At 38.4% G+C, this 25,987-nt stretch overlaps 1 protein-coding gene across 1 annotated transcript in view; it reads right to left on the bottom strand.

Moving 5' to 3' along the window:
- COL25A1 (collagen type XXV alpha 1 chain) overlaps positions 1 to 25,987 on the bottom strand; it is a gene marked incomplete at both ends in the record, with an annotated part of 290,872 nt that overhangs the window by 130,609 nt on the left and 134,276 nt on the right. Inside the window, 3 exons of the mRNA XM_084204014.1 lie at positions 7,034 to 7,060; positions 9,163 to 9,170; positions 11,270 to 11,314. Of these exons, the coding sequence (XP_084060140.1) occupies positions 7,034 to 7,060; positions 9,163 to 9,170; positions 11,270 to 11,314 (80 nt within the window). The remainder of the gene's footprint in view (positions 1 to 7,033; positions 7,061 to 9,162; positions 9,171 to 11,269; positions 11,315 to 25,987) is intronic.

The following is a 25,987-nucleotide window of genomic DNA, read 5'->3' as shown; positions in this document are numbered from 1 at the left end:
TCAGAAATGTCTTTAACTAATCTTGATTTCAATAGGCACAGCTAGAAAGGTGAAAAAATGAAAGTAAAAACAGTCCAAAAAACAGCCTAGAATTTTCCCTGTGGCTCAAGAGGCAAAGTTACACCCTAAATATGCCCATCTCAAGATCCCCACAATGGAGGAAAAAGTACTTAAAGGCTTTGATCTACCAGCTAACTCCTGGCCTTGAAAAAGTAATCCAAAACCACAGAGCTGAGAACCCTACTAAACTTGACAAACACTGGCCAAATAATTTTTGTGCGATTACTTAATGATGCTGTCCAGTGTGGGGCCCAGAAGAGGTGTATCAGAGAATGATTTGATTCCCAGGAGGGAAGTATTTCTTCACTCAGCTTTGTAAAGAAGAGCCAGTTCAGGTGACTGCCTCTTCCAGATGTTCCTCTCCTCTTATCACCTCTCTCTTAAATGGAATCTGAACACTGACTGCAGAGGGAAGCAGAAGTGCTTCAAGGGAAATCTTCCCTCTGCACTTTCTGGAAATCACAGAATCCAACCACCTAGTCTAGTAATTCAGGAACAAGTTTCTACAATGAAATTTTACACCCTTGACCTCAGCTAGGATTAACAATGCTCTTAAACTCCCACACAGGATTAGTCACCTGGGAGTTGTATGGGTAATACAGTTTTACACATCATTCAGAGTATCATAAATCAAAATTAAAAATCCAGCATGAAAGAAAACATCAGAATCATCTGTGTAACCCCCCCTTCCAGGCAAGAACTGATGACTTAAGAATTCTTAAAGGGTAGTTTAGAATTTTCCTTCGCATTTACGACAGATGTAATCTGAATCATAGTATCATTTAGGTTGGAAAAGACCTTTAAGATCATCAAGCCAAACCATTAAGTAATTAAATACAGGATTTCTACTGTAATTGATTTAACCTTGTCTTTGAATTTCTAAGCTTCTGTGAGAAAGTGACAGTTCAGACAAATTCCAAGAGGCATTTTTAACCACCACTGGTTAATCACTCTACATCCACATGCAACTGTCAAACACAAATAGAAAAATGAAACATAGAATTAAAAATCATTTGGAACACAAAATTTTGCTCCAAGGTAGTTTATTTCATAAATAAAGCTTGTTCTAGTATACCAGAGAGCTACATCATGCACTGGGAGGAAATGACTGGAAAATTTCAAGTGGCAGGCCTGTCGAAAAGCAAGTATGAATGATCCAGGTTCAGTTCAAGCATTAATTAAGCCTATCAAAGCATAAATGTGAAGATGTTAACCACAGCCTTCTGCATGGCACCTGCTAAGCTGCCAAGCTGAACTCAGTGGAGTAGCCCAAAGAGACCAGAAATATATGTATGCTGTCAAAAAAATGACAAACCAGCTTAATTCCTTTCTCTACCTACACATGCTTTAGTATGAAAGAGAAGAGGGAAATTTCAAAGTCTGCAGAGAAAAGCACTGAAAAAATACATTTAATTCTTAAATTACACCTACCCCCTATCTAGCTACCATCAGCTATAAATCTTTATTTATCTGATAGATATATTGGTTTGTGTCATTTTGAATTGACGTCAGCTGTGAATCAAAACTGTACTGACTCACACCAGCCTTCAGTATCCTAGCATTTTGTGCTCAGTTTTTAATCACACACTGACATGTAGAAAGTCCCATGCGGAGATGTGGATTTTTATAGTACTAGAGTCCGTGCATCTGAGATGGAAATTGCCAGTTCAAAGAGGGTCTTGGTGGATCCAGCATATGGCAACAATTGTCTGTATTACTAATCATTTACTGAGGCTATTTATTATAGTGCTGTTTCATTTTTCTATTGGTTTTCTATACCTTTATTTGTAATGCTATGTATGAAATGGACTCGAATAATTTAGGAAGTTTCATGCATTAAAAGCAGGACACACTATGTACGCAGGCGCTTACTGCAGCACAAAAAATTTTCTTAAATCTCCATGTGGACTTTCTCCTTTAGCTTATCTATGGCAATTAATTTTTATAATTTTCAGTGAAGAAATGGGTAGAGATATCTTTTTATATTGCTGGCTTTTGCAGATGAGGAAGTTGTTCCTTCACTATCGTAGTCACAGAAAAGGAATAGCCTGGGGCTCTGTGAGGTTCCTCCAGGGAATTGCAGAAATAAACACTGCCTGCTCTTATTTCTGCAGTCAGCATTACACAAATGTAACGAATGAGAGGATTTAGCCCACAGTTCATTCAAAATGGATACTGCCTTGTAAGTGGCTAATAAATGTGTTCTGATGTGTTGTTTTGTTCCTGTGACACAGAATTAAGAGGTCTCAAAATTTTCTGTTAGAATCATCTTTTATAATTACCTTCAATCACTGTGAAACTATTGGCATAGGAAAAAATTAAACTCACAACTTGCAATATATATTATTTTGTAGAACCAAAGGTCATAAAACTTCATTACAGTATGAATGTGACTGATGTGATTACAAAGACCACAGTCAGCATTTAGCCATGCACATTTAGAGATCCTCCCAAAATCTCTAGGAAGAACTAAAAGTTTATTTTCTGAATAGTGTCACGTGTCCTCAGCTACACTATATTTACAAAACTTACCAAATTTTTACAACCTTCCTCTGGTTCTTGCAGCACAGAATTATTACAAAGCTAACCTGCATGGCAGCAAGTTTAACACTACACTTGTCTAACCTAAAGCATCTATTTGGGAACAGTGTTGAAGTTTGTTGAGGATACTGTTATTCTATGTGGTTCCAAACAAAGAAATCTGTAAACCCAGGTAACTTTTAAGATGGACAGCTGACCACTCATGTCTCTGTCCACTCCCTGAGAACGAGCAAGGAGTCTGAGGCAAATGGATCAACTGAAAAACTGACGTCTCCTATGGCAATGCCCTCTATTGTGACTGAGTAGAAGGATACAGCGCATAAATTGAGAAAACACATATTAAAATCACAGCACAAAGAAGCTGTTGAGAGTCTGTATGTTTTGAATTTTCCATTCATTTAAAAGGAAAAAAAAAAGTAAAACCTGAAATAGTTATCAGTGTTTCACTACCAAACCTGAAATTTATTGCAAAAGTTTTGCTGCCATATGCCTAAGAGTTACTTTGGGCAAATGCCAGAAATAAAAGGTGGTCTGTGAAGACACCTGTTGAGAAAGAAAAAAAATTGCTGTGAAGTGGAAAACTTCTATAGGATCATCAAGCCAAATGCTCAGGGTAAGATCAGGAATTGAGATAGAGCTTAGACATTTATATTTTTGAACAATTCTGAAAAAGAGGACATCTGACCAGCTATTAGAAATACAACAACTGTTGCAAAAATGCTTAACATTGCCACAGGCTATGTTTAATCACAGATGAAAAATGCACAATCTTTGCTCATTTCTTCTCTTTTGATTATTCCAATTCTATTTGTTTTACAGCAACTGAGTTGCCATTGTATCTGAGGTTGAAAAACTTGCACTTGGCTGAGATTAATTTTATGTATATCCAGACACATTACTACTTATTACACATTTACCTAGGCAGCCTCAACCTCTAACTGGAGACACAGAAGAATACAAAATATGAAGCACCATCAAAGACAAAGCAACACAGCAGGATAAAAAAAACCCTTTTACCAATGTCTCACAAGGGTGGTTTTCATGTTCTTCCCCATCAGGCCTATTTCTTCCAACTCAAATGCCCTTCACTGTTCTACCTGGAATTATCTTTGCCTTTTGTGATAGAGGAAGAGAAAATGAGGTGAGGAAAAATCAGAGACATAACAGCAACCTGAAATTCCTTACAGATCAGGATAACAGCTTTTCTTATAGTATATCGGCACAAGTTTTTATGGGTGCAAAGATCAGAAGTGTGATGACAAAGACATTCTGTAATCTAGAAGGAACTATATCAGGCTACAGAATAATTGAAATTTTCTACCTGTACTCCAAAGCTTTGCCCCTTTCTAATCTTGAGGCATGTTTTTTGAGAGCTAGGACAATTTAAATTAATTGAGAGGTGAAATTTCAAAGATCTACATTTAAGGTTTTATTAAGTGATAATATTTGACACTTACAGAAGCAATTAAGTTTCTAAATCTCCAATTTAGAAACTTTTTTCCTTCAGGAGAGGAATCTGTCTATACTTCTTGAAGATGAAACAAGGATGTCAGAAGAAATGGGATTTAATACAAGGCACATGGTCACCTGAAACAGCCATGACCCTTCACGGCTCCTGAAAGTCGTGTAAATGCATAAAGTGCTCGGCAGACTGACTGTCATAGAGAGATGAAGGAGAAATTTCTTCATTTCTCTGTCTATGGAGAAATGCTCTGGGGGTATTTCCATATTCCGAAACTTAATTCTGAAGAAGTGAAGCTTTACCACCACACCAGTGGCAACTTCCAGGATGGTTTGCTTGGGTATTTGGCCTCTTCACTGAATTCACAAGAAAATATTTTTTTTTTAGCAGCTGGGTAATTTTGGGAGAGAGGTTTTGGTGGGGTTTTCTTTGGGCAGGGGGCGGTGGGAGGTGTGTGTACTTTTTTCCAAGTTCTAGCACTCTTTGCGAAGTGACACCGTCATACAAAATGCCTCCAAAAGCTGCCTGTCATCTCATTCTCCAATGCTTGTGCACTCTTTTCCCTCTTTTATTTGAGTAGATGTGATAGGCTATTTCAATTTTAAACTCAAGGAGTCAGAAATCTGAGTTTGGTCACTGTCTGTTATACAAAGCTTGTTTTGAGGAAAAGAAAAGAGTTGTACCAGTGTACACTTATTTAATATTCCTGGTGCCTTAAATAATAACCAGTTAATAAGATAATTGTTTATAAGCCCCTTAATAACTGTGCTACTCATTAGCAGTAAACCTCACTTAATGTTATTAATTTTTGATGCTGTATCTTCCTGGGAACTTAGATTTCTGACTGTAATTCCTTTCACTGCTATAATTACTCTTAAAGTATCTTTAGGAACTAGAATGAACACATTCAAAGAAAACTTAAGCCTTGGAGAAAACAGCCACTTGCTTTTGTGAGAGAGCCACACCAGGTTTAGGTTACATGCAGCAGATATACCTCACTATCCTCACAGACGATTCCATAAAATCCAATACAGATTTTAGCAAAAAGGCTGCTACAGGAGCTAAGTGAGACTCTGGAGAAATAACTTAGAACACTAATAGCCTTCTAATAGACCTCTACAGGGCTGTAAAAGTACTTTTAAAGTACACGGCACTTGCAGTTACATATTTCCCATTCAAAGCAGGAGAGTATGACTGTGACTGAAAAGATTGAAACATTCAGCCACACGACAACTTTCGGGAAGCAAAGCCAAATTTTATACCCAGTCATTTTCAAGCAGGAAGAAGCAGCATTCAATCAAGTGCTAAGCACTACTGACAGCTCACATCACACATGAGGAGAAATGCATTCAGACTAAGTTTGCCTATAACAACACCATTAGAAACAGCAACTTCAATGCCATGGCTCTGAAGTACCTTCATTGTTTTCAGATCCCACAACAAATCTCTTCAAGAAAACAACTTCTACTCACCTACAGAGATCAATCACTCTAAGAGAAATTGGAATGTGAACTTGGAAACCTGATAATGGTTCTAGTACATCCAAGCAGGTTTCTTGATATTGATGATCAGCTCCTCACCAGCTGACTTCCAACTACGTGTAATTGTAAAGATGGACACTGGATCATGACCCACTGGTGACACCACTCTGGAATTCCAGAGCCTGCCCAGGTAAAAGCATTGAAATAGGCTGCGTCAAATGAAAATAGGTGTGGAGAAATATACTTTTTTTACCAAGGTCTGTAGTGACAGGACAAGGGTGAAGACTTTTAACTAAAAGGAAGTTTATATTGGATATAAGTAAGAATGTTTAAATTATGAGAGTGGTGAAATACTGGAACAGATTGTCCAGAGAATGTATGGATTCTCATCCCTAGAAGTGTTCTCAATCCCTCTAAGTGTTCAAGGCCAGGCTGGATGGAATTGAGCAACCTGGTCTAGTGGAAGGTGTCCCTACCCATGGCAGAGTGATTGGAACTAAATGCTCCAATAATTTCCTTTCTCACCCAAAGCATTTTGAGAATCTGTGATTCTACAAAATTCTCTAATTGCAGGTACTCAAGGCATACAATTTATATTTTACCAGTGGAAACATCTTTAAAACTGAAAAATTACATATATTTTGTCTGAAAAATAGAGGCAAATGAGTCTGTGAGGGCCCTTTAAACTACACTATCAAGTGCTATAAATAAGATCTTTATTATACTTCAACAGTCACTAGGTTGTGCACATATATTATCACATTTAGTCACTTGGTTTCTGATATTAATGTGACAGCAGGTATATACTTCTTTCAATGAATGGGACACTGCAGACAGTTTGCCTGACTACTAGAAAGAAATGTATTATTAATAGATTTTAAAATGATGCATTATTTCATATTTTTTTCAGGCAATAAATCCTAAAGATATGAATGAAACTGACAGAAAAATGAACTGTATCCATTATCAAAAATTACTCTGTGATAGTCACTGCAGCCAATTGCTAGGACCTCTATCATAACACTTTACTTTGCTCAAAATGCATTGAACAACGCAGTCAAGTGAAACAGGTGAGAATTAAAAGAAAGGAGTCAGAGGTTCCATAAGGACTCAGAGGTTTCATATGGCAACACTACAGCTTTCTAATACGGAAAATTGAGATGCAGTATCTTAGTAAGCTTTTAAATTAATTAATTATGAACTTTGTATGCATGAATGAAGAAACACAACACAAAATATGTACAACATCAAACAATCAGTGCATCTCATTTATGCATTGTAAATAGTCTGGTTCTTTCTGGAAACTTGTTACAAGCTCTTTATTTTGCTTTGTTTTTAAAGGGAAATCCTGCATTTTCCAGACATCTGAGAAACAAAACAAAACAAAAAAAAAAAAGGGTCCTTTTGACAGTAATAAAGAGAAACCAAAATATACCAAGAGGATTTCAGAGTAACCATAAATTGCTATCATAAATATATGATGAGTTACCGGATAGCCATTTCGCCCTGGTGGACCCTGGTTGAATGAGATGAAATGGTATGACACATTAACAACACAGTCATGACATATGACATAACAAACATGCAGAGTACATTAGCAGGAAATTATAATTTGTGTATTGCTTGACTTTTTTGCATGTGATGATATTTCAAACCAAGAAATATGAGTTGGGTACTACACAGTGAAGAAACGAGGCTTCGGCAATGGAAATTATGTGTTATAACTTATATAAACCTTCTGATTAAAAAGCTACTGGCTTCTGATGCCCACTGAAATCCTGACTTTTTATGAAGAGAATTATCCATGTCAACTGATGGGCAATATGTAGTCTGTTTAAAAAAAAAAAGGTTTAGTGCTTAGGCAATAAAGTATTAGATTGCACTAGAACATAGATGGCAGACAAGAAATCTGAGATTGCTGTAAAAGATCATCAAAGTATTCAAAATCCCCAGCCTCTGACTGCTACTACATCTGCCACTCAGTAGTCATATACAAGGAAAATAAACAGAGCAACTGTGGCAGCCTTTGAAAGTACAACATACACCTAATTCTCCAGTTTAATGCGGGATATACAAATATTTGATATTTTAAATGAAAACTATTACCACAGTCTCCCAGGTGAAAACAATACTTAAATTCACAACAGTTGCCCCTAGCCAGTCTCTATGCAAATAGAAATGAATTAGAAAAAGAAACTACATTTTTTTATGCCTTGTAACAACCTAAACCATTGCTGCCTGTCAGCAAGATGAAGTTTTGTAGGTTTCAAGTATGAAACTTGGAATTTAAAGTCACTACTTCTCAAAATTATTCAGTTTTGGAACCAATTTCAGGTTTGTGCTAATACTGCCAAGATTATGACTTATTTTTGTGGGTATTGTTTGCTTGTTCGGGTTTTTTTAATGTACCTATACTGAAACACTAGGGAGCTAAAGTCAGAGACATTCTTAATGAGGCATATAGTGAACTCTTGCCACATTGTCTTGGTACAGGAAAATAGCTTGTATCATTATTTATGTTTGCTCTTTGTGTTTCAGAGGAGGACTGCAAAAGAAATAGGGGAAAACAGTGTTTCTTTCAAATAAACAGCACCTTTATGCATTAAGCCTGGCTTTTCACTGATGGCTTGTTAAATGAAATTGTCGCTATGAATTGCTGAGCACATGGTCAAAGTCTTAAAAGGGTAAGTCATATACGCAGTTTACAGTAAAATCTTTAGGTCACAGCAGGAATTCAACACATTAATTAAATATTCTTAAACATGCATGTATCATAGAATAGACAGATGATAGGGTCTTGAAAATATTGTGGAAATATTGCATCTATAAAGGAAAAAAACATAGAAGCCTTCTAACTGTAAAAGAAATACTATTTTTACAGTCACATTCCTACACCCTATGATGCACATGGATGGCATGACTGATACCAAGGTTTTAGAAATATGTGCTTAGTCCTGTCCTTCGAGTCAGAATTTTGACTTACTCTGGGAATATACAAAAAAGCAAACAAAAGACATACAAAAAACCTCAAGCAAAAAACTAAACAACCTCAAAACCTCAGAAGAGAGAAAACATTTTCTCACAAGAAGAATTAGCACAAGATTCAATCTACTTACTAAATGGAATAGCACTATTCAAAAATAATTTCACACAAGCACTTATTTTCTTCAGTAGCAATTACAGTGAAATGAGCTGGACAGCCTCCATGCCTCTACAGAACGGGGAGCTTGTACCCTACGACATTGTAATAAATGCAGAGGAAGTTACTACCCAGCAAAACTGGCCAGGATTGGGCTTAAGATAGGATACTCACACATTTTCATACTTCAGTAAAATATCTGTTATGAAGTCACAGGCAAAATGAACATAACATACTTACATGGAGTTGTGAATCCAAAAGGCAATCTGGAGCGCTGAACATAAAGCTTTAGTGGTTTAGAGACTCTTTTCTTAACCAACTTCCTGATTAAATTATTCAGCTCCAAGATACTGTGCATGTATAAATATCAAAATTCCCTCTTGAGTATACATGATCATTTTATCACGCTGATAACTTAACAGGATCTAACAGATTTCTGCCTGATTCTGGAAGAACCAACAATGTATCACTGTACTTACAGGAGGTCCTGTGGGGTGGGGGAGAGGGGAAAAAAGGGTAAAAAAAAGAGAAGAAAGAACACGTAAGCTTATGAAGTTTCTGAAGAAAAACACACACAGTCAAGTACAAGGCCTGGGATTGTCAGTGAGCAGCACTGGTAATACAGGGCATACATTTTCCCAAATAAGTAATCTTGTGCTTTGGTAGCGCTCTGAAATTTGTAAATATGACTACTGCCTAAATGCATGCACTTACCTTAACAAATCTTCAATTAGAGTCATGCAAGCTTATGAAAGTTGCTTCTCCATTTATTTCCATGCAATTTCATGCCAGTCTAAAAATACCAGCCATGGATACAATTCATTTTGTCAAGCTCCACATAAAGCACATGTAACCACACCACCAGTTTCAGTTAACCACACAGTGAGCACTGGATCAGAGCTTGGCTGTGGAATTGCACAAAGTACCCTTGGCATTTAACCTGGGCATCTTGTCAAGAATATGTGTACCAGCATCTTCCAGACTTCCAACTTTGCCTGAGAGGGGAGGTTTCAGGGGCCACCTGACAGTGCTGAACTTTTTCATCGCCTTCCTCCCTCTGAAGGCGCACATATAAAATGCTCCCCATTAAAATGTCACACTTCGTGAAGTGATATTTACACATTTTTTCAATTATTTAGACCTCAAAGACTTTTGTGTTGCAGTTCTTGGAAACACTATCAAAGGGCCACAAATCAAATCTACTATTTCAGTCTTATTAAGGTGAGCAGCTGCAGCTCCCAAATCAATGGCATTTCATTAAGCTTTTATGCCTCTCTCTAATTTCTGAATAAAGTGAAGTGCAAAAGGAGTATAAAACAGCAGCAGCTGTACTTTGAGATTGCTTTTAATACTGACAGCCTTTTGGTTTTAACAATGCAACTTTTATTGTCCAGCAACTAAGGTAATTTCTTTATTCTGGCAAACATTCTTAATCAGCATTTTAAGGTCAGGTCTGTTTTTAAATGAGAGATCCATTTCCTTTAGTAATAGGTTACCATGTGTTTATTTGAGATTGAAAATGAATCAATGAGCATCCCACAAAGTAATTTCCAGGATCATTTGTAACTCAATCTTCAACCACAGAAATTCCCTCTGTATCATAGCCTCTTTCTCTGAAGTAGATACCAAGACAGCACTGAACAAAAACACAAAGGTGATTTGTATCAACTTTTGGAAAGGCTCGGTTTTAGTTTTGTGATTCAGGATGATATGCAAATAGTTTTTAAGAGCCAGATAAATTATCATTGACATAGATAAGAAAGGCTACAGAAGATTTACAGAGATCAAGTTGATTGGAAGACTTTCCTAGCTGGCAGATTAGACAAGACAGCCAAGGAGAACAGAAATGCTCATTTTCTACTGCATTGCCTCCAGTAAGTTCACCTTGATGAAAAACTCAATCCCGCAAGGTAATTGATTCAATTCCTGTGAATGTCAACAGCAAGAGGTGCTCAGCATCTCATAACTTTGCCTCAAATGAAATTTCAAGCTACACACCAGCAGCAGGTTTCTATCAACAGCAACCTCCCTGGTATAGGGTAACGAACCAATGAGTGTTTTTCTTATTTCTGTTAGAACTTAACTGCTCATTTCTATAAAACCACTTCTCTCATACAGAGTAGTCTACTTATCACATTATGTCCCGGATTATCGACATTCTCGACACAAGAAATTTTATTTCCTTTGTTATTTCCTTATAAAATTGTTCTCCTTCAGCCAAAGGGGCCTGATGTAACACTGACACAGAATTCCAACTACTGACTTATATGGAGTTATTCTAACTTAGTTATTCTAACTAAATGTGTGAGAACACCCCTGAAGGGTTTGACAGCTACAGACCTGTTACCATAGGCACCGTGTCGAGCATTATGAAGTGTGCCTGCAAATTAAGTGTGCCCAAGACTAGAGAAATATCTGGAAGGCCACCAGATACATGCCAAGGGTCACAAAATTTTACCAGAGAAGTTTCAGATTTCTTTTTCAGAGCACACATGCAGTACAACTAAAAATCAAGGCATGCTGGGTATGCATCCTCACAAAAACAGACATCAAATGATAACAGATCTTATGAAATTAAAAACTTACCAGTCTCTCCTCTTCTTCCCCGCTTACCTCTTTTCCCTGGAGGACCTAAAATGAAGATGGTGGATAGTAACTCTTTCCCCTTGAATTTACATGTAGAATAATATTTGTTTGGATATAAGGGTATTAGACTGATGTACTACATGACGTTCAGAGACTTTGGCTGAGCAGGGGTAAAAGTTAACCCAAATAAGATTTAGGAAGTTTTTAATAAATTGACAGCTGTGGTACCCACTACAGACTCCCTGAAAAAAGGTTGGGAGAAACTTTAAAGGTCATCCAGTTCATCCCTCTTTTTCAAGGAAAAAGTTAAACACATCTAAATTTTTATTGCAATTTCCACAGGCTTTTTTTTCACCCCAATATTTAACTGTTCTGACAAGTGGAACATTTTTCTTTATGGCCTTGGTGCACTGAAGCCCATCAATTCTCGTGCCTTCCACCATGAACCCCACAGAAGAAATTGTTCCTTTTCTTCTCTCAAAAATGTCTTTGCATTCCTCAGAATTGCTGCACCCTTCCTTCAGTCATCCTAACCAAATATACCGTGGGACATTAATTTTTATTAAATTATTCCGGTATTAAGCCAAAAGATTAGTATTTACTTGTAAGAGTAAATCCTCTAGCATTTGCTTTCAGCCTCTATCTGAAAACACTCAAGAGATGAAGAAATCATCACCTGGCTTGCCATCCCTTAAACATTTAACAACAAGGTACGTTGCCAGGCCCAGTGTACAGTGCTTTGCTGCCATTATTTATCAGCTAACACAATGGCTTAGTCTCTGTATGCTTTTTGCTGAGAAGTCTTTACTTCTCATTGTCCTTTCTCCACAAATAATTACATGATACAACCAGCCTCTGCCGTCACCTCTGAAATAAAAAAAATAAAAAAGAAAATAAAAAAAAAATCTTTTTGTCCTTCACTTCTGCCTTCAATATCTTTTTCCAAACACTGCAGATCTCGGATGTCAGACTGCAAACACTTTCCCTCCTCTACTTGGTAACCTTGACATACTGTCCCTGAAAGTAACAGGAGAGAACACTTGCACTTCCCCATGTACAGCTCGGAGGAGAAGCAGCAGCTGTGGGGGTGACACAAGTCCTGAAACTCGGCTGCTCTGAACAGAGAACCACAGGTGGGACTCTCAGAGCTGCAGAAGAGAGGCGAGTGCATGGGTGGAATTTCCAGCAGCAGCGAGGCGTGCAGGAGCACAAGTACCTCTGCTGTGGCTGTGTCTCACCGTTTGTAATGGATACGAGATGCACAGGTGGCTTTGTGCAAATGGCCTGCTACTTTAAACATTACAAATCATCTGAAGCATCATGCCATAGCTTTTAAATAGCTTTGCATTACATATTTGCAGCAATCTGGCTTAAAAGACTAAGATGACGAAAAGCAGCATTAGTGAAATGATTTCAAGACACATAGGAAAGAGCATTAGTTCTCCAGATGAATAAAATACTATTGCTTTATAAAGGAAGAGGGGAGAAGAGAAGAGGAAGGAGAAGGGAGGAGAAAAATGAGGAGAAAGGAGGTGGAAGAATATAGAAAAGCAGCTCTTGTCTTGAACGTAGAGAGGTTTACTCCTATCAGAGCATTATAAATTTGACTAAAATCCTTCTTGCCTGTTCCAATAATTACAGTAGTGGCATGATGCAACAGAAGTTTAAGACAACAATATCATACAAAGCAAGAATGTCATGGGATATTCAAAATCCGTAGCACAAATACTTTGGCACCATGAAAAACTGCTATTTAAGCATGCAACCTCCTCCTGGCAAGGGACATCTAGAGAAACTTCTTACACAGGGAATAGAATGTTACAGACACAGTAAGCTTCTATGTTGCACCTCCTTTTTCCTCCCCCCACAACACCAAAATTTCTTAGAGTCCCCCTGCATGCACAGAGCCCTGCAGAGGCTCTCTGTGGAGATTTCCTGGGCTCCACCCAAGCTCACAACACAGATGTGGAGCAACTTGGACTCAACACTAACATAGATGCGCAGGAGAAACTTAGAATGTTCTTCTCCACGTAATGGCATGTCATTGTGCATACAGCAATAATATTCTCCTAAACATAGTGGTGATATTTTATTTTATTAAAATTCAACTGTGCTATAGGTGTGCACACACACACAAACAAGTCTACTACCACGTTTGCTTTTGAGAAAGAAACAGCACTTCAGCTCTTTCCTTTGTCATCAAATGCTGCTCCCTTCCTTCTAAGATGTTATTCTAAGGTAATTAGATTTAAATGTGTGAATCATCAGAAAAATGACTGTTATTATTATGTTTCCAAAGTAACCACACTGCTGAGGTTAGGAAAATTGCTCTGGACTTAGATCAATATTAATGAAACCATACCACTGCCCTTGACCATCAGACCAGCAGTATTTCAGGGCGACTGAGTGACAGGTATCTCTTCTCTCTCATTAAATCTTTTTTAATTTGTGCACTATTCAAGTCTTTCAAGGTGGTGGCACTTGAAAAACTCTAATTAATTGTGAGAAGAGAGATGGATCTTGCAAACTTTTTTGATTTTGATGATCATTTTAGGAAATAATTGCTGTATATTTATCTATTTACTTACTTTTTACCAATACAAATGAATCCATTTTAAACTGTTTGCCCCAGATGGTTTCAATTCACAGAAAACTAACTCTGAAATTTATGGTCATCGCTAGATGACCTACTGCTTCAGAAAGTACACAAGCTTTCATGTTTTCCTGAACAGGCTGCCTTCTCTAAATCTCAACTGCTAACACATCATCTGTAGCTGCAAGAGTTTCAAGCTATCAAAACCGTGGGCATTTTTCTGTAAATACTAATTTTCCATCTGTCTATAATTTTATAACTTTGCACTAATTGGAGGATTTGGTGGAGACTCATCACGGCAGAAGGAGAAGTGAATAAAGCTGTATTATGGACAATGTCAGCTTACATCAAGTCCACAGATTTTTACAGCTTGCACAAAACACTCGACATGACACAACTACTCTGACCTTTCCTGCCTGGGGTAAAAAAATGTTTCTTCAAGAGTATCAGAAATGTCTATGCTGAACTGAATTTATTCCAGATTATTTTAAGGGTATTTTGTTTTAAAATATATTTTCATATTAAAATATAAATATTAGGAAGAAAAATATGAGTTTAAATCTCAGTGGAGTGAATCTCAGTGGAGTGGAGAGGTAAATAAACACTAATGACACTGAGCAATAAGCAAAAGCTTGTTTATAGTAGACAACTTTGGCTAAACACTGTTTTTCCAGGATCACTACATTTACTTACCTGTAGGGAGTTAGAATAAAAGGCCAGACTACTTGGTTTTCATTTTCAACCTAATTTAGTTGAATTATATCTGAAAATATATTATTATATCTGAAAAAAACCCTGAAATTATTTTATTCTTCCAAAACCATGTATAAAACTAATTCTTATCAACAGAAAAATTCGAAATAATTTTTTTTCCATTAAATTAAAAAAAAAAATAATGCCACTGCTATTCCATATTTCTGAAGAGAACTTTGGAATTGAAAGAAACTAAAGTTAATTGAAACTAAAAGTCAATTATTTATCTAAATTTATCTTTTCAAGCACAAAATGTTAGTGACTCAAAAAGTAGCTCTTATCTACCCTAAGACTCTGTCAAACAAACAAAAAACCACCACAAGTAAAAAAAACCTCCCACACTGCACAAAATGGACAAAACCACCTGTACTCTTTAAATTTATTGCTATATTTACAGAAAAAAAAAATCTATATTTCAGAAAGAGCAGACAAAAAAAAAAAAAATTAAAACCCCACCACATTTGGTGGGTGAAACATAGAGTTCCTCTATCAGCACCTGCCAGGAACATCAAATGCTTGGCCATTTGGTTACCAGCTGATCTAGAATGTCAAGTTTCTCCTAATTTTGGAAAGAATTACAGTGGCATTATCAAATCAAAAGAAACATCTTTGGTTATAACAACCTTCATAAGCTTACTTAAGCTCTTACTTGCATTGTCATTGCAAGTAAGAGCTACACCAAACCATGCACCAGCCTAAGAATAACTCAAGAGTTCAGAAACCTGTTCCCTTTTTTACTGATGCCCAACACATCACTCATATGTGGTTTCACACATACACGTAGCTACTGTTAAAGGTAACAAGTATTCCATGTGCAGACGAGAAGAAAATATTTTCCTGGCTATTTCAAAGGACATCTCATTCCACATGAACGTCACAGCCACACAGGATTTTTGCCTGTCAAATCAGAAAAATGAATTAACACAACTACATTCTCAGAATAAATCCTGAGCAACTTTGCTGAAGGTAGTAGAATTACTTCAGTATTGTCAGTCATGAAACTGTCAGCCTTGCTGAAATCATCTGGATTAAAATATCCAGCAATCAGCTGAACTATACCAACCAAACATCCTTTCTGATTCAACTATGACACTGGTAAAATAACTGCTATTGGTTGCATTTCAAGCTCCATCACTCCAAGCTGTAAATGGATCCAGCTCTTTCCTTTCCGCTTCCAAAGTACAACCCAGCTGTCATCATTTTATCCCACTTCACATTTCTGCCTGTCAAACTGACTCAGGAAGGAGTAGGGCACTGAAGGGAGCCAATCCCTCACTGCTCATAGGGAGAGGAGAGCCTTCCCAGCGAACTGGCACTCCTGCCTCAGAGCTGTGGGAGCACCAGCTCTGCAGGTAGGGAACAGAACAGAGCAGCAGCTGCGGAGCCTGGCACCTCCTCCTGTGGAATACACATGCCACGAGCAGCGTGGTGGCTCCAGGTAATGCTGTCTGAGAGCCCCATCCTGCCAGCCTCCACCTGCCAGGATGGTCACCACCTCTAGCAAACAGCACTGAAACATCCTAGTGGGCTGAACACACACCCAGTGGATGTCTGTTTGGGCAACCTGAGAGTCAACAGACACACCTGTGGTCCCTTCTCACAGCATTGCCATCAATGGGAAGATTTCTATCTCCAAGGCTGAGCATGTTCATATAAATTCTTCATGGATCTATTCCAGGCTACTTTATCAGCCTTTTCTGCTCTCCCCACTTCTCTCAGCTTTTTTAACTCATGTAAAACTTGGACTCCCCTTTCCTCACACTCTGCATAACCACTCCACCTGACATGTCAGTCTTCTTTGTACCTCAGTCTCTTTGTTACAGCCTGCCTGAACTTCCTACCTCATAAAATTATCTACCCCATTTTAAGTCCTGGCTGGATAAATAACATCCATCGTTTCACACACAGTACATCATCTATTTGGCTCACCATGAAGTATCACCGCATTGCATGGCTTGGATATGTGTCAGAAACTATTATGCAACTTGGCTGAGGAAATGTCAAAACTGAGTCTGTCTGATCCCCACAGCAAAGCGACCTGACTGCCCTGAGTCAGATTTGTACCATTTCTGTACATGCTAAATACCCCCTGATTAGAGACATCTAGCATAACATAATTTCAACGGTACCAGATACCACTGAGGAAGAATCCCATTATCGTCACCTGCAAAATAGCCAGACCTGCCCACACACACACACACATATACATATATTTTCACAGAATCATAGAAAGGCTGGGCTTGAAAGGAACCTTAAAGATCATCTGGTTCCAACCCCATTGCCATGGGCAGGAATGCCAACCACTAAATCAGGTGCTCAGGGCCCCATCCAACCTGGTCTTGAAGCATCGGCAGCTCCTCTGAATCATCTGTTCCACCACGGTCACAGTAAAATTTTTTTTCCTAACATCTAATCTAAATCTCTTGGTTTTTTCTTTAAAATTGTTGCCCTTTGTCGTAGCACTATCTGCCTGTGTAAAAAAGTTGTTCTCCCTCTTTTTCATAAGCCCCCTTCAGGTACTGAAAGGCTACAATGGGGGTTCACCAGAGTCTTTGCTTCTCCAGGCTGGAAATCCCCCTTTTCTCAGCCTGTCCTCTCAGGAGAGGGTTTCCAGCCTTCTGACCATCTTGGTGGCCTCTTCTGGACTCACCCCAAGAGATCCATATCCTTATGTTGGGGAGCTCAGTGCTGGCCCCAGTGTACTCTGCTGGCCTTCCTACTCATGATGCAGCCGAGGATGCAGTTGGCTTTCTGAGCTGTGAGTGCACACTGTTAGCTCATGTCCAGCTTGTCATCCACCAGAATCCCCAAGTCCTTTGCCAGGGCTGCTGTCAATGAGTTCTCCCAGTCTTGACCCATGTCTGGGATTGCCCTGACCCAGGTACAGCATTCTGCCCTTGGACTTGTTGAACCTGACGTGGTTCTCATGGGCCCACTTCTACAGCCCGTCCATGTCCCCCTGGAGGGCATGTGCCTTCTGCTGTGTCTGCTGCAGCGCTCAGCTCGTGTCATCTACAAACTTGCTGAGGGTGCTCTCCATCTCACTGTCTATCTCACTGACAGGGATATTAAAGAGCACCAGTTCCAAGAGGGAGCTGTGAGGGACGCCACTCGTCACCAGGGGTTTTCCATCTTACCTGTAAATCCAAGGATGCTTTCGCTCCATAACAGCTACAGCTGACGGTTCACAGTAATCCTGGGTTTTGAGCATTCCATAAACACCACACAACCTCCACTTCTCTCTCCCTCCAGCTGCACTCCCCACAGGTACAGTTTTCTGGCATGAATGTATTATACCCGTTTCGTTATTTTCAGATCCAGGCACTGGAGTGTCTGAAGTCACATTTTCCCTGCCCACCCCTCAGATGATTCTTTGGGTTGAAGCTGCCTGAGAACTTTGTGAACGGTGCTGGTGCTGCTCCCTGGGGCTAGCTGCTTGAGTTCTTAATGGATATTCCCCTTTAGATGCTCTGCTGGCTATCAGTTCCCATCCCAACCTGAAGCCTGAGTTCATTAAACACTACATAAAATATCAGGTGCACGTACCTTCTCTTAAAGCCACAATATAAGGTATCTGCTTTCTACAGATACCACACATGACCTTATTAACACAGGTAAGAGGTGTGAGAGCAAGTTGCTCTTTCTACAAATCCTCCCCCCACTGTTTTTTCTCTGCATTTTTATGTTATTGTGGTTTTTATGTTCTGTAGGGGCAGCGAAAGTGGAGCCACTGGTTTCCCTAACAGGGCTACAGCATATTTTGCATTTAACTTTATCCCTATGTATGCAACACTTTGACCATGTCCTTGGCCACAACTTTAGTTTTAGGAATGCCTTCACTGATCTAATCACACATACATCAAAACTTTCCTGAGTCACAGAAGTCTCACAGTGTGTTACAGTCACAAAATTCAATCATATTGACATTTTCTCTCTTTCTTTTTTGTTCAATAGTAGAAGGAGTGGGGTAAGAAACACTGCTGCTTTCATGAGCTCATTTTAGGAAGAATTAACAATGCAGAAAGAATAGGTTCTTGAACTTTGCATTTTTTACAGGTTACTGCATCACCATAGAGCTGTGGCAGAACACAAGTAACTGATGATAGTTAAAATACTGTCAGAAGATTCACATTTATAAGGCAACCAATGAAACTATGCATGTCAGATCCCAGCACTTGTATCCAGACATAATTATGATCTATTTTGCCTAAGTAGTCTGAAATACATCCCAGTAGCCTGAGCTGGAACAGTTTGATGGTTCTTACAGACTAAATTTTATTGGTAAGGCTGTTGAACTATTTTAATGAACATGTAACACTCCAAGCACACATGGCCACCCTGCAAACACAGAAATAGCTGCTATCACCTGGCTGACAAATATTGCTGAGGGACAGCTGAACCGTGTAGGGATAGCTATTCTATACTAGCAAGGCATGACAGTATTATCATTTCAACTGGCCATTCCATTGTATTATTATCATGCCATATCAATAGTTGGACTTATGATGCAAAAAGCATATGTCATATTGAGAAAAACTATTTAAGCTTCATTTAACTTTTTCAGATAATAATGTGGATGAAATAAGAAATAAGGTATCAGAATTAAATTACTCTTCAGCCTCAGCAGAATTTGAATTAACTTTAGAAAGAAATTTATACGCTTTTTGAAAACACACAGCCAGCCAGATGGTAAAGTAACTACACGGTACAATCACAGTCATATAAAAGCAAAATCCTCAGAATTAGAAGTCCTTAAAAGCTAATCCTCCATCCACCTTTAAGGAAGTCATGTTATATCTCAGTGTCAAAGTTCTGCCATCAGGTAAATAACTAGAACAAATAATAAAATATAATTAGAACAAAACAACGACGCAAAGCATATTATCCTTCTCCATGCAGTGCTTTGGAAGCAACAGGGCTCAAGCAGAGAGTCAAATTGTAATCCCCAGGAATGAGTCATTCTTTCCCTACTATTTACAGAGTAACACCAGAGACAGGTGAGGATGGAGAAGGACTGCAACATTCCAGGTCGTGTAGCTGTGAAATGAGGTCTTCTCCATGGCAGTCAGTACCCCCCTCAACCCCAGGGAATGGCAGCTACCTTTCCATGCAGTAGCAGGGAGCAGCCATCCATCCTGGCTGCGGATTCAATGCTACTTGTGTGTCTGAGTGATTTTTCATCTAAGCCTTTCACGGCCTTGCATGTGCATGGGAGACTTTGATCATTCCTTTCTCTGAAGGCACACTCTAACCTGAGGAAACCCATGGCCTCAAAGCTTCCACAAACAACTAAATGTGTGCATCTCTTCTCTCCTGAAGAAAAAAGAACACCTCTCCCACATCACAGCAGTGTGATCATAGGCTTAGATGTGTGAGCTGCACAAGACCTGAAATCCCCACACCATGGTAGTCTTAAAAAGGCTTTTTCTATTTCCTCACAAGTCCTACACAAATTTATTTCTTCTGCTGTAACTTCCCACCACATTCCTCATGTCCTTTTCCCTTCACATTTCATCAATCTGATTTTGTTTGCTTGTTCTGCTCTTTTTTTGAGTACTTTTTCCTTGCTGGCATGTGGCTCTCAGCTGCCTGGCCCAGTACAGCAGCAAGCTAGGTGCAACAGCTGGACAAAAGTGCTGCTCAAGCCCCCACTCCAGGGCGAGACACACTCTCAGTACTCTTGGTAGATGAAACACAGGCTGCTAGTTTTGCTTTGGAACAGCTTTTGGGATAGCTCACCTCAGTGCAAACATGGAATATGTTTAGCATATGAAAAGAATGATTTTTACAAGGCTTCTAACTTTGGGAAAGTTGGGTTGCCATTTTTTATCCACACATGACAACAGGAGAAGGTCACAGAGACCTGATATCAGCCAAGGTTAAATCCCAGTCTTTCACTCCAAATTACAGCTATGTGAGACTTAATTGACAAAGAAGAGGTAAAGCCAGAATATGTTTCCTTTAGCTTTCATTCTTAAACATCTGGTCCTGCTTGCAAAGAAAAAACAACAGACTGCAGTTGCTTTTTGGCAAAAAGGTAAGCCACTGAAAACCCAGCCTCACAATGACAGGCAAGAGGCAATGCTAACAACATGTCAGGTCCTCAAAACCCTCATCACAATTGGTGATGTTATTTTCACTGGCAGTAATGAAAATAAAATTATCTAAGGATCACAATTCAGATTACTCTGAATGCTCATCATAAAACAGGAGTTTTGCTACAATTTTCAACAAGTACAGATTTTAATTAATAAAAGTGCTTTGAAGGGACTATGGTCTCTTTCAGTTTTAGTGCATTTGTAAAACTTAGGATATTTTTATAAGGTACTCAACTTTTCTATGTATTCTGGTTTTTCTCCTCAGCTCATGAGCACACCTAAAATCCAAAGTATTGCCACAAACAAGTAAAATTCCCATCACATAATTTGTCATATCAGTTTCATATTATTCTAAAAATTTTCTCCGACAGAGTCACTGAGTAACCTTTCCAAGTTTTTAAAGATGAAGAACAACAACATCAACACCATATTCAGTTAAAACTGTACAACACAAATGAAACCAATTTTTAGCATCCTGGACTATCTCCACTTACAATGTGGAGTCCAGGTGTCTCCTCTTACTGCAGATTTGATCCGCATGCTTAACTTTTAAGCCATGATTGACAAGAGTTCGTGATTATGATGACAGATTAAAGTGTTCATTGAATTCAGAGGGTTTTTATTTCAGTTGTGACAGTAGTGTACTGGGAGACAATGAAACACAATATCACAGGATTAAAGGCAGCACATAACTAGTCAGGCACTGGTACTGCAATCATCTTGGTCTCACACACATGCTGATCACCCATTTAAACATAAAACCCTACCCTGAGCAGTGCATATTCCTTTCAAAGTCTTACTCACGTGCCTCCTCTCATTTCTAACATAATAAATATATCATCTGACGAGGAGCTTAGTGACAGCTGCACAAGTTAGTTCTAATTACAAAAAATAATAAGTGGTTTTAAAAGGTTCAATAAGTCTCTGTTGCATAACAGCAGCAAAGCACTACAAATATTGCTTACAAGCAAAAGTAAAGATATAATAAAAAATTGGGCTAGGATTGCCTTACTCCTAAACTACAAGAGTCATTTCTCCTGTATAATCTTAAAAAAAAAATCCCTTTCTTGATGCACCATTCACCTATAGAAGGGGAAAACAACAAACTGCAGAAAAATGCTTCCAAATATTTTGTCTGAATTAACACAGGATGCACACAATTGAAAAAGACCAAAAATTATAAAGAGGAAGCAATATATTCACTTTGGTCTACATCTTACAGCTGCCTGTGAACTTTAGCAGTGATACAGGCTTTGGTTTCCAAGGAGATTATTCAACCTGACAGACACCAGTAAAATATTTTTATTATCCTGGGCTACATCCTGCTCCTTAGTCTCAATTATTTCCAAGAGCAAACTTATCCCCAAAAAAACCTTCAAAGAAAGGGCAACATCCCATACTTTAAACACTCTCATGAGACTACACTCATGAAATATAGCAGCTTGTCTTTCATGCACTGGACATCACTTCAGGTTGAGATGTGAGTGCAGTGAATAATGACAATAAAAGAAGACTCCAGCAGATGCCAAAACAACCAGAATTTGGGATTATTCTTGCTGTGCAGGTCTCTTTCATAATTTAAGAGGATAACCAAAGGAAGTTGTACTGCGTCAGGCTCAGAGTAAGATTAAAGAATTAATGCATAGAAGTCTTTCATACTACTGCAGTGCCTTATTTCATTACATTTTTTTCAATAGTTTTTAAGTTTCAAAAGTGTTCTGATACAAGTGTAAATCTTAGTACACATCCCACATATGGAGAACTTGCAGAAAGGAGCACAAGAGAATGGATGCTCTCAGCTGCTTCTCTGTGACCAGCTGTATCTACGGTAGCTTGGAAGCCATCCAATGCTGTAACTTTGTCAGCCAACTGTAACCCCATGTTGAACTTAAAGAACTTAATCCACTCTATTATTGCCTTTTCACAGGTGGAACCTGTGCCCTTTTCTTTTACCAAGATCCTCCCCATGACATAATAAGATACACCAAAAATCGAGTGACTGTTCATATTAATTTATATAGCTCATCCTTTACCCATACAAAGAAAATGAACTAGCAGCATAAATAAGTAAAAAAATTCCATCTCAAGCAAAGCAAATGGAGTTGAGCTATCATTTTAGACTGCCAGACACACAAATAAACCCTCAAAGTCAAGCACACACACAGAAGAGCTTTCTACTTCATAGGCAATTCCAGAGGGCCTTATCAGCTTTGACTGAGGCAAATCTTCCCCTGAAGCTGTGGGGCTTTTACTTGGACAAGTGCTGAATTTAAAAGAAGCATTCTTGAGATTTGGCAGAGTTTCAAACAAAAAGCATGTCATGGATATTCATCATAATATATTGCAAAACTAACTGTCCTCTAACATATAATAGTTTACATATGCTGCTCTGTAAATAAGATAATAAATAACACACTAGTTACACATAACTCATTATTTATTCAGGAAGATTAGGTGCAAAATTTACTCACAGTATTTTCAGAAAGTAAAAGAAAGACATTAAAAAAGTTTTTACATACCTACTACCAGCATGGAGTAAAAGCTGGGATTGAAATCAATAAAGTTAATCAAATTCTAGATAGCAGCATACTTTTCTAAATTGTATCTGTGCATGACTAGGGATGAGTATAAGCCAGTTGTAAAGGAAACATCTCTCACTGCAAAACCTGGCAGTCTGCTCTTGATCTTCTATCTACAAAACACAACTGCAGCTTTCCACCACCAGCAAGTTGCAGTAACATTGGGAGTGAAACAATAACGCATAACAAGCTTGGAAACAATGAGATCATGGCTTTTTACCTACAAGTCAAGCTGCAACAAGTCTGACATGTGCAAAACTATTGAAAATCAGGCTCTCAGCATCACAACTGAATCTTCAGGGAGCTGACCATAATGGAAGGCTGTTCCTTGTACAGATGTTTGAGCAAGACTTACAGTCTTAACCTGCCCAGCTGTGACATATGCAATGTGTCACAAAAGGAATAAACTACTTTTTACAAACATCTTTCTTAGTGAAACTGGACAGCATGACTTAACACAGCCTTAAAAGAAGGGGATGTTGAAAAGCACTAGGCTCTGCATTACATCTAAAATGCTGTCCAGAGTTAATAAATTTATATGGTGCTGTACTTAAACGTCCTGAGAGCAGAACTTACAAGAAGTTAAACATTAGCACTTTGCTATGACTAAGTGTTGCATTTTACTAGAGGCAGGGAAATGCTATATTCATCATATAATGAGAAGTTGTATTTGTAACCCCTGTCAAGGTTAAGCAGTAATCAAAGAATCTTCTTTAAAGTTTAAACTTTAGGACTGAGTCAGGAAGTGAGCCATCCTCACACCCCCTTACAGTCACAGCTATGTCCTAGCAAAGACCACAGACCTGCTAAAAGTGTCCAGTCTTCCTCTTGGGAAAACATCTGAGCACAGCTCTCAGGCAGGAAAAAAAAAAAAGGCTACAGCTTTACTTAGATCCCAAAATCAGTGACATGAACTCATATGTTCCTGAACAAAACACTAACTTGGCAATGATGTTTGGAACATGTTATAGTTTGCATATAAACCTACTTGGCAAGCCAGACAGCAATTGGAATAATTTCTCTTGGATAAAGAGACAGACTAACTCCTTGATGCCACTCACGAGCAAGCATGCTAGGGGGTCTGGCAATATTTCTCAGACGTCACAACAAGGTCATGACCATCTGCTGAATATCAAAGCCCAAACATCAGTGCTGAATTAAGACTAAAATATCTACCCTAGTTAAAGTGATAGTGAATGCAATCAGCAAAAGCCTACCCATGAGAAAAGACACCGGGAAGCCACCTGTTGGCTGTGACCTTTCAAATACAGCCACAAAGCAGACAGTGCACAAACACAGGGGAGGCAGCCCCTTCCTCTTGTCCACACAATAAAATCCCCCAAAAATTTCATGATTAGTGAATATGAGTCTCTAGTCCAAACAAGCTTAATTGAATTAGATGACAGACAGATTCAGAAACTGTCATGAGAAATCTTAAAGGCAACAAATGTATGAACAATTTAAAATTAGGGCAACTTATTAGATAAAGGCAGACCTTTAACTATTCATTTATCCTTTTGAAAGATTGTATTAATTGTATTAGTTCCTGTGGAAAAGAACATCCACTCAGCTACTGGTGTGATGTCAGACAAGTACCATTAAAACTGCTTTTGGATGAGGAGAGATGAGAAGACAGAAATCTGAAACAGGGTCACAGCTCAATCAGAGTTCAATAGGGGTGGCCTATTATTCTTAAGCTCTTGAAACTCTTGCTGAATTCCCCACAAAGAGTGCTTTGATACTGAGTCTGGGTTTTTAATAGGCTCTTACCGATTAAAATCAAACATTTAGTGGGGAAAGGTAGGAGGGAGAGAAGCTTTATGCCTTTTGGGATCTAATTATCACAACAGCCAACAAAACAGATTGTTTCTTCACTTATGGAACAATCAGTAAATGCAACTAGCACCCTATGATCAAACCCTGATTCTGATTATTCAGGCTTTCAATAAGATGTTTTACTTTCTTCTAAGGTACAACAAGATGTAAGCAAACTTTCCTCTAAAAATAAAACCCAGCAAAGAGAAAAACGTGTTTAGTATACAGGCTATTACAATTTCCTCTACAAAGCACTTGAAATCAAGAGAATAAAATGCTTAAGTAAAACCCAGTTGCTGTTGGCGCCATTACTAGCAGTGCCACTGGTACACTGTTCATCTTAAATAGACTGAGTTCATGTTCTTAAGCACAGTAACGTAATTTTCACCATTGAATAGAGAAAAAAAAGGTAAGGTAAAAATAGATACCTTTGATCTAAAAAAAACCCCACTGAGACAACAAATTCATAAGTAGCTGCCTCATTTATCAGACTGCCACGCATAGCAAAAACTTATTTCCTCTGAAGCGTCTTTCTGTAGATGTTAAGGCTATTAAGTCATTATTTCTTCTTCATAATCAGGAAGTGTGCATTCCAAATTTTTTATGCTAAACTATGTAATCTATGTAAATACTTGAGGAAAACAAGCTTATTAATTCTGCTTGAAGAAACAGATTGAATATGGAAAACAGTGTCTTAGCACCAGTAAAATTGCAGGTATGTGGAGCTTGTGTAAATCTTCATGTATTTATATCCTCTGGCTAATACAAATTTTTTGGAGCAGGATCAGCAGGGGATTAATGAAATTACCTTCCACAGTCTTCTAAAGTGCATAAACAACTCTAAGAGTTTGTTCAATGCTGTTGTGCAGTTCTCCCACAC

This window comes from Fringilla coelebs, assembly GCF_963513975.1.
Source record: "Fringilla coelebs genome assembly, chromosome: 4".
NCBI classification, from domain to species: Eukaryota; Metazoa; Chordata; class Aves; order Passeriformes; family Fringillidae; genus Fringilla; species Fringilla coelebs.
Note: the sequence above shows the minus strand (reverse complement) of the source record. Positions and strands in the feature narration are given on the sequence as shown.